At 45.0% G+C, this 14976-nt stretch overlaps 1 protein-coding gene across 6 annotated transcripts in view; it reads left to right on the forward strand.

Moving 5' to 3' along the window:
* The first annotated feature begins 10428 nt into the window (after positions 1–10428).
* The window catches only part of Ube2e3 (ubiquitin-conjugating enzyme E2E 3), a 60551-nt gene continuing 56003 nt past the window's right edge, over positions 10429–14976 (forward strand). For 2 of the 6 annotated variants that reach the window (NR_151457.1, NM_001356395.1), the window contains exons 1-3: positions 11871–12211; positions 12650–12871; positions 14615–14665. Coding sequence is in view for 4 of the 6 variants with exons in the window: in NM_001356395.1 (NP_001343324.1) it covers positions 12678–12871; positions 14615–14665 (245 nt within the window). In the remaining 2 variants the exon portion in view is untranslated. Of the gene's footprint in view, positions 10596–10638; positions 10791–11239; positions 11599–11870; positions 12212–12649; positions 12872–14614; positions 14666–14976 lie in introns of those variants that run through there. The other 4 variants (XM_006499162.4, XM_006499163.4, NM_009454.2 and 1 more) reach the window with 4 other exon arrangements.

Consider the following 14976-nt stretch of genomic DNA (forward strand, 5'->3'; position numbering starts at 1 on the left):
CTACCTAACAATGTTGGGGATTTCCTCCAGACAACAGCCTCGAGGACTGTTATCTATATGTGCTCACAGAGTTCAATTCACAAGCAGTGTTTTAGTTTTCTTTATAGAAAGGAAGAAATTTCAGTATTCTACAATTCCTCAGCCCATATCAGATATATGTGAACTTCTTGCTTCCTTTATGAAATCTAGGTTCTACTTAATATCAAGATGTTCCTAAATCTGATTTGGGGGATATTTTTAAAGCCCTGAAGAAACTATTACATTGCAACAATGCATGTTTTGTTTTAAACATTTCTCTGCATCTTCTAATATTGACGTGACAAAGCACTAAGATTTAATCTGCTGCAATAAACACTCTGTAATCAACACAGGGGGGACTTGGTTGTTGTTGTTGTTAAAGTCATTGACCTACATGTACCACCCCAGAAAGTCATGTTTTTGAAGTAATTTCAGTTGTTTTCCCTTAATGGCAGTGGAGAACAGAGTGGTATGATTTATACATTTGATTTAACAAACAGAATGATTTACAATTTAGGTCAACATTATTGCAGGCTAAAGGGAATGGTGTGTGGGGGAAGGGAGACAAAGAAACAACAGAAGGAAAGAGTAAATTGTAGAGGCATTGGTAGAAAATTTGTCCAGGACCACAGTCGTTTCTGATTTTTACAAACACTACTTACACCTTTCTTTCTCATTGAACAATCTTTATCAACCTCTAATGGTTCAAAGACCATCCGAACGCAACCCCTCCCTGCTTGGACTCCGGAAACCATAGCACTTAACTCTCTCCACTGACTTTCAGCATTTCCAGTGGGTCCTAAGAGACTCCAACATTTTACTGTTAATTGTTGGGCCAAGAACACTATTAATTGTTTCTCCACCATCTTGGGCCCCACCCCCGTTGTCACTTGTAATATTATTTCTCTCTTCAGAAGTGACAGCTCACAGAAGGCAAAAGAATGCTTCTGGGTTCAGAAGCCTCCGGGTAGGGGTCATATGACCAGAGCATCTCTCTCTCTCTCTCTCTCTCTCTCTCTCTCTCTGCGTGTGTGTGCGTGTGTGTGTATTGGCTTCCTCATCTGCTACATTAATCTGTTCAAGTAACGGCCTCACTGAGGGTATTTCACAAGTCAGTATGTAGAAGTGACAATGCAAAGGTAGTCCTTAGGACACTCGTGTTTGCTGCATTTATTCCAGAAGTGCTTTCTGAGAACCAACAGAATGCACAGTGCTGGCGGTGGAGAGCAGGGAGCAGATGAGAGCTGGAAGGTTGCTCTCTCCTTTCAAAAGAAAGGTAGCTCACCACAATGCTAAATAAATAAATACATACATAAATGAAATTCAACAACTGCTTTTTTAACCATATAATTATCCTAAGATAGAACTTGTTTTTCATATCTACCACCAATGCTCAGCTCATTGGTGCCTGTATTCTGTGTGTGTGTGTGTGTGTGTGTGTGTGTGTGTGTGTGTGTGCTTTGAAGGACTTGTCACCTGCATACAAAAATATTCTTTTCTTATTTGGTGAACACTCAGTCTCTGCTGGATAAGCATGTAAAATTGCCTTTTCCATTTTCTGCACTTCAGGGCGGTGAGAGCGGAGGCCTTGGAGGCGGCTTATCTCCTACCACACAGATGAATGAAACTGCCACGGTTTATGATGCAAGACACTCTTGTTTGGGGACGTTGAGGACCTCCTTTCTAAATCACCCCCTTAGATTATAAACCCTTTAGAGCAGAGACGACAGTGTTGTTTTTGTTTGGGGCATATTTAGCTCGGTGCTTTGTGCTTGGCTTGTTAAATGAATCCAGTCTTCGATATGCTAATGATGATATTTTCTAACTACACTTTATAGAGATCTCTGTGTGTGTGTGTGTGGAAGCAAAGGCCTTAAGGTAAGTCATAGACTCCTGTGTGTTTTGTTTTTGAGACAAGGTCTCACACAGCAGTCAGACTCTTCCTCAGGTGCTGAGCTGAGAGGTTCTTTATCTTTTTATCTCCACTGAGGTGAATCACCCTGCCTGGCCAGCGCAGGCCTTTTGAAAGATAAATTTCTAATAACAAGAGAGCAATGTCAAATCATGTAGATAGATATGCTCTTAAATTGTTGTTGGTCTAATTCTTAAAAGCACTAGTGTGTGTGTGTGTGTGTGTGTCCCGAGCACACATGCACACACGCACCTTCAGATTTCAGATTTCAAACCACTTGGATTAATTCACTTTGTTCAACATGGCTTTATTTGAATAAAAGCATACGTCACTGTTTTTCCAGAACTTGAAAGGACCTCCTCTGTCACTTTCTGTGACTCAGTTTGTGGGTAGAGCACTTACAAAGAGGAAGGATTGGCTAGAGGACGGAGGCTTTTGAACTTACAGTGTCAAGCCTTCATAGAGTTCAGCTTCCGGTGTCAAAGCAGGCCCTCTCCCCAACCCACAAAGTCACTGGCCTCCACCCAGACATTCCCCCAATCTTCTGTATGATGCCATGGGTTCCTGAGAGGCTTGGAGAGCAAGTGGTTCCTTGTGGGTGGCATCTGCACACGTACTAACCAGAACTAGAATCTATGCCACTGCTTTCTGTGTGAGGGAGCACGATGCTAGCAAGAGATGGAGTTACTTTGGCCAAATAAATACAAGTTCTGTTTCCACTTATCTTTTTAAAATCCTCTTCAGTGAGCCTGCGATTGATTAGGGTAGATGGATTTTAACTTTAATTGTCAGTAGTCAAGCCTTATGATACACAAAACTTAATCTCATTCATGCAGACATTTTATTAAGCACGTTAAGGGACGTTTTGTTGCCCTACTGGTTTTAGAAATAAAGGAAACCTGTGGAGCACTCATGCTCTGACTATGCTCTGTTAGAAGTGTTGTGAGAAAAGGGGACCACAGAACTATTTAGGAGATTGCGAGGTCACATGCTGAACACCCTTGATTTATCTGAGTGTAAGAACCCACTGTCCTTTGATGTATCTAATTACTCTTATCCCTTGTGTGCTTGGCCCACGCTGCTTTTCATGAAAACTATTTTAGGCTGTGGAAAAATATTTTTCTTCCTTATCATTCCGTAGTATTTCCTTCAGTTGGCTTCGAGTGTGAAGGTAACCTGCTCACTCTTCAGGACTTACTTATATTCCAAGTACATACATGGGTCTTATCCTTACTTTAGTGGGGGAATAGGAAAGATAATTATGCAAATAAATTATGATTAAATTATGAAAATAGCATGTTTCGAGTGACTGCGGCAGAACATCTCTCACGTTGCAGATGGAGGTGAATATAAACTGTTAGAAGGAATTAATGAAGCCATGGGGGCGGTGGGAAGTAGAATAAAGTGGGGGTGGAATTCTGAAGTTTTGCTTTTGAAACATTTATCATTTTTATATTAGGGTACCCTGGAACTTACTATGTCACCCAGACTGGCCTCAAACTTTTGGCAATTCTCCTGTCTCAGCATTACCTAGAGCTGAAATTACTGCCTCGAACCACCATACCTGGTTTCTCATGTTCTGCCTACTGTTCTATTAGAAGCTACCTTAAGGGATCTAGGAAAGTATTTAGGGTCTCAGGTCCTTATCTTCCAATGGTGGTAACGTCCTCATTTAAATGATATTTTTGTTATTCTGCCTCAGTTACAAAGATGTTCGTGAGGATGTCAGCCTGCTTATCATGGCAGATTAAACTACTTTCTTTACAAATGAAAGCTTCACTCTGAGACTTTTCCTATTAGACATCATCTGTGCACAACTGACAAGGTAGCCAGAACCACAAGTAAAAAAGTTCCTTAATCCAAAATGATTCCTTGCACATTTCCTCTTATACACATTTATACACTTTTATACACTTTCCCCGTGGTCTCTGCACACACACGAGTTTACTGAAGAAGAGATAAACATTAATTCCAACTTTACACACGAGATACTGTAAAGTATCCTGGAACCATCTACAGGATAATGTTAAGACTGCCATTTCAAAATGATGCCTGACATCTCTGGTTAGGAGCAGACCGTGGAGAAACTGGTTTAGGCACAGACAGGAGGTGTTAGCAACCATAGTTATCTTCCTGCCCATTTCTCATTCTCGTATCATTTTCCACCAAGGGAGTGAGCCATGTTTTACTAAAGCCTAGCCCTTATGGTGGACACTTGGGTGTGGTTTTGATTTTTATAGAAAACAAATTATACAGGAGAACAAGCATTGCCAGACATATGGCATTTAAAACTATTTTGTATTATTTCCTTAGGATGGATTCCCGGAAGCAAAATCACTAGGTTAAAGGGTATGAACGGTTTTTTTTATGGCTTTGAAACCTACTGCCAAATGGCTTTCCAAAAAGGTTCTGTCAATTTACCAGGCCATCAGTAATACAGGGAATACCCATAGTACTATCACAGGTAGTTGGTGTTATGGTTTTTAGATTTAGTGTGCAAAAATGTGCAACCTCATTTGAACGTACATTTCAAATATTTAAGGCAAAGCTGAGTCATTTTTATGCAGATAAATAGATCTTTCTAGTTTTCCTATACTTATATGATGTTCTTATATTTTTATAAAACTATGAAGAACTGTGTGAAGCATGTAAGAATCCTTTTTCACAGTAAAAACTAATTTTGTAATTTACAGTTTAAATTTTGTTGCAGCCGGGCAGTGGTGGCACATACCTTTAATCCCAGCACTTGGGAGGCAAAGGCAGGCGGATCTCTGAGTTCAAGGCCAGCCTGGTCTACAGAGTGAGTTCCAGGACAGCCAGGGCTACACAGAGAAACCCTGTCTCAAAAAATTTTTGTTATTGTTGTTGCATCTATGCAGGACGGCACATGGAGAATTGAGCATTTGCCTCACTGAATACATTTTCCCCCCTGAGCTGTTTGTTGTTCTGTTGCTCCGTGTGTCACAACTTCTCTCTGCCCAAATTAAGAATCCAATTATTCTGATTTTTTCCAAGAAGTGAAGTCTTAGGAACTGTTTTAGTTTTTTGTGTTTGGAGATAAGGTCTCACTTTGTACCCTAAGCTGGCCTGAGACTCACTAGATAATCTTGCTTCAGTTTCCAATTATAAACTTAATTTAGAGATAGAACTAAATCATACATATATGAACATAAATTACAGTTATGTGATACAGACTATATCTAAGTTATATGCTTCATGTTGGTAATTACCTCAACTCACTTTTAGTTAATTGCACAAGCATTTTGCTGTGGTTTAGACAGACTCCTATATTAATTTATTTATTGGGTTTTTATGATTAAAAATTTCTTTCATTTTTTATCAACTTTAATATTACGACAAACTCTAAAACAGCCTTCCTGAATCCTCTCATTTTAATTTACCTAAGAACAGAACTACAAAGTTGTTACAACAGCCTCTGTTTTTACTAAGTTCATTCGGGTGTATTTATTCATTCTTTGCCCCGCCCTTCTGTAAAGATATCATTTGCTCATTAGAGTAGAACAGCAATGAACACAGTGGGGAAAGTTTATCTACCTCCATCATAAAACACTCAACTTTGTGCAATCCTCTTAGATGTTGTAGTCTTGGAAGTTGTGAAAATACAGTTCACATCCACTGAAAAATAGTTTTGTTTTGTTTTGTTTTTGTGCTAGTGTGTTGCTAAAGTGTGCAAGAGAGACAAAATCCTATCTTTCTTAGCTTTTGTTGGAAATCTGTTTCTGGATGTATGCACACTAGTCACGTGCGTCACTGACAGCAGCAAGCTTCATGGTGTGGGCGAATCTGTTGTGTAATTGTGTTTTTAAACTGGATCTTCCCACCTTTGCAGTGATAGTCTCCCTCACACTTATTAACAGATATAATGGCTGTTTCTGGTTGTCAACTTGACTATCTCTGGAATGAAGTACAATCCAGAATTAGAAGGCTCACCTGTGATCCTAATCTGGAGGCTGGGAGATACAAGTTTGTGACCTGGATGTTGGCATGGAGATCTTGAGGCACAGTGGCTATGAAAAGCTTAGGCCTAGGCAAGACAGTACACACCTTTAATCTCAGGAGATAAGGAAATGAGAGCTCTGAGTTCAAGGTTAGCCTGGGACAAAACAAGTCCCAGATCCAGGTGTGGTGGTAAACACCTTTAATCTGGGCCACACCTTCTGATGGAGATGTAAGGACACTGGAAGAAGGAAGATTCGCTCTTCTTCTCCTGCTTGCATTTACTTGCCAGCACATCTGTTGGAATCTACTAGCCTTGTGGGACTGAGCAGCTACTAGATCCTTGGACTTCTCACTCACAGCTGACCATTGCTTCGGAGTTGATCTACAGACTGTAAGTCATCATACAAATTCCCTTACTGTATAGAGACTCTCCATAAGTTCTGTGACTCTAGAGGACCCCCAACTAAGACAACAGATCTGTCTTTTAATTATACTTCTTCTTCTCCCTTCTCTTCCTCCTTCTCTTCCTCTTCCTCCCCCTTCCCCTCCTCCTCTTTCCTTCTTCTGCTGCAGGGTCTTGCTCAGGGTAGCCATGAACTTTCATGAGTCACCATGTCTGGCAAGATGCCTTTCTTAAAATGGAGAGATGTGGTTGAAAGGGATGATGAGTACAGTTAAGGCTTCCGTTAAATCCCCCCAAACTGAGCTGGACGAGGCGGTACAGACCTCCTCACTCAGTACCCAGGAGGCTGAAGCAGGCAGACCTTTGTGAGTTCCAGGCCAGCCAGGGCCCTATACTAAGACCCAGAAAAACTACACCCTTGTCCAACTGTTTTTCTAAATAACTTTTATCACCTCTGAAAATGGACAAAGGGAACTTAAAAAAATCAACTTGCCAGAATTTAATCATGAGCCTTTTTTTTTTTTTTTTTTTTTTTTTTTTAAAAGAGGTATCCCAGTTCAGGGTTTTTGTCTGTTTCGCCCTTTGTCTACCAGGCACCTGCACTGTCACATCCTGGAATAGTTCCCTTTCCTCCCCAATCCTGTACGTTCCCCATTCTTTCTCATCCTTTTCTTTCCCTTCCTGCTTCTCTTCCCCTTTCTCCTCTTTCTTCCCCGTCTCCCCACCTTTTCTCCTATTAGCACGTTTCATTTTTTCCCCCTGATAAGTAAAACACATTTCCTTACAATAGCTCCTCTTCATGTTGCGTTCACTCCTTGAGGTGCTCACTGTTTTGAGGATTTGAATTCCTTAAAAAGTTCTTTCTGCACTAAACATTCTTCAGTTATCTCAAAGAAACAAGGCAAGGACATCATGATCACTGTGTTCTAACGCCTGTGAGGCCAAGCCCAGGCTTACACACATCCCCAGCCTTTGATCTCAGCCCTGCAGTGGGGTGACACAGTGTGTCCTGGAGAGACCCCTGATGCTAAGCACGTCACTGGACTTTAGGAGTGCAGATACTCTGGCGGACAGAGCCTGGTGAAGTATAGCTGGGTTGACCTGACTTCCCAAGAAACAAATCCAGCTCACTGAATAGGGATAGAAAGAGAAAAGTTTAGGGCCGGAAGGGTACAAGTGATTACAAAGTGTCAGAAATAGTCAAAAGAAAAAAAGAAAAAGAAAAAAAAAAAACGAAGAAGAAAGAGGTGAAGAAAGGTGCATTGAGAAAAGTTGCAGGGTAGAAAGAAGCAACAGCAGCAAACCCACCCCCAATTCGCAGAATAGATCAGGAAGGTTGCATTTTATTTCTGTAGTGTGTGTGTGTGTGTGTGTGTGTGTGTGTGTGTGTGTGTTGCTATGGGTTTAACTTTGTAAGTCTCATCCTAGGTTACACAATAACACAACTCAGAAACTTCTTAAGCAACTAATAATGGACAATGGGTGTGTAGTTAGAAAGCACTGAGATCCATGGGAAGGCCTCAGGAAAAGCACCTCCTAAGCTAAGGAGATGGGATGTGAGAGTCTTGCCTGTTCTCACAATTAAACATACTTGCATTGAGTGGCAATGTTGATGGGAGAGGGGATGGTTTCAGTAATGGTCATAGCCATTGCACTTGGATTGATTCCGTGTCTTTGCTCTTCTATCTGATCCTCTTAGGGCTGTGAGAGGCTGGCAGGACCCCATACTAATGAGAAAGTGAGTGAGAGAGTGAGAGAGAGGGGAGGTGGGGAGGGAGAGAGACAGAGACACACAAGGAAAGCGACAGAAGGAAGTTGGGATGGAGGGGATGTCAATCATCATGTAGCTGATGTCTGCTTCTTGGTACTACTTTGTGGGCATCTTGTAGGGGAACTGCTATGTATTTTAGGGGATAATGTGTATTACTTTGAACTTATATATCACCGGAAGTGGTTATTCATCATGATGATCTCTAATTTCAAACATGGACATTGCAAAAACAAATAGAAAAAGTACAAAGTAGGGTGCCTTGTGAGGAAGGACTTTCTCGAGACAGGGTTTCTCTGTGTAGCCCTGGCTGTCCTGGAATTCACTCTGTAGACCAGGCTGGCCTCGAACTCAGAAATCTGCCTGCCTTTGCCTCCCAAGTGCTGGGATTAAAGGTGTGCGCCACCACACCTGGCTCTTACCCAAACCAACAGTTCATAATTTAAGAGTTGCTCCTAGTCAACACACAACAAAGTGTGTTCCAGGACAGCCAGGGCTATACAGAGAAACCCTATCTCAAAAACCCAAAAAAAAAAAAAAAAAAAAAAAAAAAGAGTTGCTCCTGGGTCAGGGAGGTAACATCATGGTACTTTGAAGGACAGCTAGAAAAAGCACCTGACCAGCCCCGTTAGTAAACTGAATGGGTGTGTGTGTGTGTGTGTGTGTGTGTGTGTGTGTCTGAGTACTTAGTCTTGTAGTGGCAGAGGCTTCTTTCTCTAACCTTACAGATCCTTTCAATGGTCTTCCTAGCTTAACGACATGGAAAGTACTACCTGTTACATGCCTAGTAAGTTCTTTTTCTTGCTTTCCCTTTGCCCTGTGTTAGGGATCAAATCCAGGCCCATGAGCATGTGGGCAAACACTTTTTTATTGAGCTATATATCCCCAAATGGTTTTCAGATATTTTACCAAGAACGTTTTCTTTATTGTATATACTTTCTCCAGGCCTACAGATCCCTCCAGGCTCAGTCTAATATAACTTGTCTTGGTTCAAGCCCATCACCACAACTCTGAGCTGCATTAATAACTCAGTTGTTTAACTTTAAAGAAACTTTTATTACATAAAGGTTGTCACATATTTGGACACCTCTCTAGGTCCTGTGGACCTAGCACAGGACACCTCTCTACTTTGTACACAGTTGCTCTCACTCTCCAATCTCATTTTCTTTCTCCTGTAATACAGTATTTCTTAGTCTTTATCTATTTGCTTTCTGACCAACTACACACTGAGCAGAACAAGTGCATTCCCAACTGCTTAAGAATTTGGTAGTTCCCAAATACTCCATCGATCTGGGCTCCATGAAACCAAACTCGCCAAAGATTCATGGACTTTTTGTTAACAATTAGCCTTTGGGCCTTCAGGCTATTTCTAGGGTATTGAATTTCCCTGAGCCTCTCACCTTTTAACACACAGCCAAGCTGCATCCACAACAATGCCCAGACTCAACACTGGCTGCCTGCTACTCAAGCAGTGTCTGTTACTTAATGTAAAGTTACTTAAGAGTGTTACTTAATGTAAAGTTGGGAGATGTCTGATTCAGACCCTGCCCATCTGCTCCCTTTCATTCTGTCAAATCGAAGTGTTGGGGGATTGATCCACAAACAGACCATTATCCCTCTTCACACATGACTCTGTTCAAACTGGAACACCCTTCTCCCCATCCAGGTGAATGTCAATAATGGGGTCTCTTTCCAGTCACTTGGCAGAGCTCTTGTCGGGGAGGGAGTAAGGAGACGGCTCTGGACACACGAAGCAGTTTATGTGCTTAGCATATACCAGGATATAGCTCGCTTGTGTAAGTTCACTGAATCTGTATCTTTGAAACGTTACAGATGTGACTTATTTATAGTTTCGAGTATTTTTTTTTTCTTTTTTTTACCAAAGCTCTTCTATTTGGAGGAAAAATAGTATGTTGGCTCACTTCTTTTCATTTTCCTTTCTCTTGAGCATTGGCTCATGTCTTATGGCTCCGCCATTCTAGTTTCTTCTGTGAACTCCTCCTCCCAGGACCCCTGGCCCTGAACACTCTTGAGAGAGGAATGCACAAATTCCTTCGAGGTTCCATCACTGGAACATGGTCTCAGGAGCGGCAAACAGGAAGTTTCTGGACTTCTGTCTATTTTGTGCTTGGGGCAAAACTGGACTCCACTTGGAAGATTCCGCAAAAAGCAAGGCAGGAGTAAACCAGCAACCTTCCTGATTCCTATCTAAAACTTTTAATGAGGACAGTGTCATATAGAGTCAGTCCCTCCATGGCTTCTCTATCCAGAAGTGGTCTCTCTCTCTCTCTCTCTCTCTCTCTCTCTCTCTCTCTCTCTCTCTCTCTCTCTCTCTCTCTCTCTCTCTCTCTCGCAAAGCAGAGCCCGCCGCCAGACACATCGGGTTATTGCCCCTAAACTTCCTCACTCCACTTTTTACATCTTGAGCGGGACATTTAAAACACAGTTTGGGATTTTGTAAGTTTCCAAAGCGTCCAGAGGGCAGTCCCCTTTTGGCAGCGCCATTGCAGGACGGGAGCCAGAGATTAGCCGAGGTAGGTCCCCTGGTCTCAAAATCCTATTCACCTCGCTCAGAAGCCCAGGACTCTACCTTGCTACTTCCTTCAGCTCAGAGGGGCCAGAAGCAGCTTTCCTTTGCCTGCGTGCCTGGCCTCCTCAATAACACCATTCATCGCCTGCCTCTCGGGGCACCGGGGAAGCCCCAGTCACGCGCCAGGGTTCTCGCTCAGGTACGGGATTCCCGGGGTAACCGCCGGCCCCTAACCTCAGGGGCGGGTAGTCCACTGGGCAGCGTCGGCCCGGAGGCGGGCTCAGGCCGGAAGCCACCCGCGGCCCCGCGAGACCGCGCCCCCGCCCCCGCCTCCTCGTCCTCCTCTTCCAGTACGAGCTCGGCGGCCAAGGGCGCAGGGGCCAGCCCGCCGGTCCCCGCCGCGCTCTTTGTCCCGGCCGCGCGCGGGCGGACGCGTGCGCATCTGCCCCCCCGCCCCCCAGCTCCCCAACCTCCGCCACCCCCCGCCCGCCACCCCCCACCCGGCGGAAAAAAAAAAAAAAAGAAGGCGCAGCGGGAGCGCGCTCGCGCGGGGGCGCGCGGGAGCCGCTCGCGCCCCCTCCGCCAGGCAAGCAGCGAGCACGCGCGCCGCCGCGCCCGCCCCTCCCCCGCCCGCCCGCTCGCTCGGAACTTGCTGACTGCGCGACCGGGAGGAGCCGAGCCGAGCCGAGCCGAGCGCAGCGGCGGGAGGCTGAGCGCGCGGGGGGCTCCCGCGTCCCTGCGCCTTCGCCTTCGGCCGGCAGAGCGCCCACCCCACCGTGGCTCCCGGAGCGCGGGGCGGCGCCACCCTCCGGCCGCAGCGCGGCACTGCACGGCCGCCTGCGACTTTCGATGTTCCACACTCCCGGGCCGGAGCCTCGGCGGCGGCTTCTTTTCCCGCCCCCCCGGTGCCCCCCCCAGGCTGCCTCCATTTCCTCAAGGAAGGTTCCTCGGCGCTCTCCCTCCCCCACAGCGTAGCGGCGCACGAGCGGGCCGGGCGGGCGGCCGAGGTAAGGCGGCGGGGCCGGGGCCCGCGTGGGGGGCGGCGGGGGCGGGGGCGGCAGCTTTGTTCGCGCCGGGCGCCGCGCTCCTCAGTCCGCCGCGCTAGTCAGTCAGCGGCGCGGGGCGGCGGGTCCCGCATCCCCCGGCGGGCGGGCGCAGTGGCGCGGTCCCCTGCGCGGCCCTCCCCACAAAGGACCGCGGAGCTGCGTGGCCCAGTGCTCGCCCCGGGGCGGGCCGCGCCAATTTGTTGCACTTCTGGGGGTGGGGGGTGGGGGAGGGCTTTTGTTTGTTTGTTTGTTTTGCCCTCGGGGTTTTGGCCGCTTTGCGGATTTTTTTTTTTTTTTTTAAAATAACAAAATGTCGGTCGGTGAGGGAGGAATTGAGCGGGGAACGTCGATGGCACCGGGAGCTTTGCAGAAGGTGCAGTTTGGAGCCTGCCCTTCCCCGGGTGGCAGCTCGGGCTCGGCCCGGTGAATCCTCGCCGCCGGCCGTGGGGACGGCTGTGGGGCGGCTGCCAGTTGATTTTTTTTTTTTTTTTAAATTCGAGTGCTGTGTTCAAAGGCTTTCGGTGCGCACGGGAGGACCCCGTCACCGTAAATAAGCATATGGGCGACTAACGGGGTATGTTTTTCCTCTGGGAAGGAGGATTTGATCGCTCAGACCGGTGTCAGCCTGTAAATATTTAGACGGTATTAGTGACTTCTGAACATTCTCGGCGAGATCTGTTATTTACAGTTGTCATATGTTATTAATGCCCGTTGCCCAAGTTCCCTGGCAAATCTGTTTCATGCCTTCTGAGAAAGTAGACAATTGATAGATTGTCCAAGGGATGGGAAAAAAATGTGAGTGGGTTTTCCAACTTGCATTTTGGTAAATCCCTCAACGCCTGCATTATAAATTATGATACGTATCAGATTCCCTGTAACGTGCTGCACCCTAAGTACAGGGACTTTCGAATCCTTTTCAATAAAATACTCTCAAAGGTGCTTATTGAGAAGTGCATGCTGCTATTTTTTTTTAAAGATCTAATGTTTCTCCATGGGTCTCTTCTCTCCTTAGAAGTTTTCCCAGAGATAAGTTCACCAAGATGTCCAGTGACAGGCAAAGGTCGGATGATGAGAGCCCTAGCACCAGCAGTGGCAGTTCAGATGCAGATCAGCGAGACCCTGCCGCTCCAGAGCCCGAGGAACAGGAAGAAAGAAAACCTTCTGCCACCCAGCAGAAGAAAAACACCAAACTCTCTAGCAAAACGACTGCTAAGTTATCCACTAGTGCTAAAAGGTAATGTCTACAAGGGGAGGACTCACACGGTCAGGTCCCCTTCCCATTGGTGGCTTTTGCTGGCTTAACTTCAGTGGCAATAGTTCAGAAATAGTTCTCCATCAAACGTATGTGAACTTGAGTGGGCTGTCATTCTGTGTGTGGTATAGCCACGCAGTTTCCCTGCAACTATCGACTCTAAAGCCAGCAGACTTTGTTCTGTGCTGTGGTGACTCGAGGATGGCCTCAAGAAGAGCTGGGCACTCATTCTGACAGATGAAGGGCTTGGCAAGGGAAATCTGGTGAGTCCCAGTGAAATGGCTTGTAGGAGAGGTTTCCTTCTGTGAGTCATGTGTGAGTGAAGTTGACAGTTCTAGAGATCAGCAGAGCTTCTCTCCAGAAAACGGAATTGTCAGAAATAACAATATTTACCAGAAAATTGGTAAACTCCAGGCTTGGCTCTAGTGGGAAGCAGTTCTTAATGTGTGCTTTAAATTGGCTTACAATCTGTAAGAAGAGGACTTTAAATCATGTGGCACAGGTGTGACTGAGTGAGTTACTGCTATCCCACCTCCTCGTGAGGGCAGATACAACTCGGAAGTAGCTGTTACAGTTTAGGTGTCACCCAGTGACTGAAAACACCCTCGGCCTTCCTCTGCGTAGCTCCAGCATTGTGGATGAGCTTGGCAGGTTAACAACAGGGGGAACATTTCTGAGTCCAAGTGAGAGATCAGTTCTTCTCTGTTGACTTCTATTTTCTGTGGTGACTGAACAGATCCTGTCAATGGGGCTCCAAGTGGTAGCAGTGTTGGGATACCTAGAGAAACTAGTGATTAAGGTGAAATGTGCCTGCCTTACCCAGGACAGGTGTTTCATTGGTTTTTATTGGACATAAATGGAGGAAGAAAAATGTAAAGACTGATCATATGTTACATTTTTATTGTGATTCAAACTTTTTGTCTGGATCTAAACCATCGCTGAAGTGCTAGCAGCTTTAGAGTATTTTATTAACCAGGAACAGCCTTTGAAATAATCTGAAGTGTCCAGTTTGTTGCACTCTCCTGGAGGAACGTATTAAGCACGCTCTCAGTTTTGAAAAATGCCCTGAATTTGAAGAAAACCAGCCAGTTGACTTTTGCTTATACTTCAGCCTACATATTTATCTGTCTTCCCTACTGCAGGTTTATTGACCCTTAAAGGTGTATCTAAAATCAGAGAAGACACTCATAGCTCATATGACTTCTGTTGACTTCCAGTTTGAAATTTTCATTGGCAGAGATATTTATACATTTTAAACTTTTCTGGCAGCTAAAATATTGCCAGAACCATTAATGTGCTCTTGTAGCAGTCTATTAATTTTTAGCTCAGTAAAAAGTGACTTGAAGTCATTGTCAAATTCTCTGCTGTTTTCCCTCCTCCCCTTTTGTCTCATTTGCATATAAGCTTGAAAAGAGAATTTCTTTGGTAAAAAATGTTTTTAAATAGATTGTCTATCCTTCACTGAGCAGTCAGAAGGGGCTATTTCCCAAATCAGGTGTGAATGGCACACTTACTTACACTTGTGCGTGAGAAAAAGAGCTGCAAAGTTTGTGCTAAGGGATTTGGGTTATGCCTCTGAGAACAAAGAGGAAGCAGCCATGTTAGCATTACTGAAGGCAAAGCCAGCCTTGCATTTAACTGCATGGTGGTAGAGGGCAGTGTGATTCCCCGCTTATTCTGTAGACTACCTCAGATCCTTTTTGTTTGTTCTCATTTCACTAACAGAATTCAGAAGGAGCTAGCAGAGATAACCCTTGATCCTCCTCCTAACTGCAGGTAAGAAACAAATTTTGTTGTTCGGATTGTGAGTTGTGGGAAAATAATGATTTGAGATGAATGATCTTGCCTGAATATATGTGCAGCCCAAAGAGCTGGCTTCATGTGTTTCTTCCTTTTATCTTCTGAAGTGCACAGACTAAAAGTGCACTAACTAAATAAAAAGGGGAGAAACGACACGCTAGCATGTCCACATCGTGAGCGTCTGAGTACAGGATTGTGTGCTTCTGAGACCAGTGCGATGGGGCTGGTTTTGCCTGTGTGTCTGTAGGGCAGTTTGGTTTGCAACACAGATTTCAGTGATTTCTAAA

This window comes from Mus musculus, chromosome 2 (assembly GCF_000001635.26).
Source record: "Mus musculus strain C57BL/6J chromosome 2, GRCm38.p6 C57BL/6J".
Classification (NCBI taxonomy): Eukaryota; Metazoa; Chordata; class Mammalia; order Rodentia; family Muridae; genus Mus; species Mus musculus.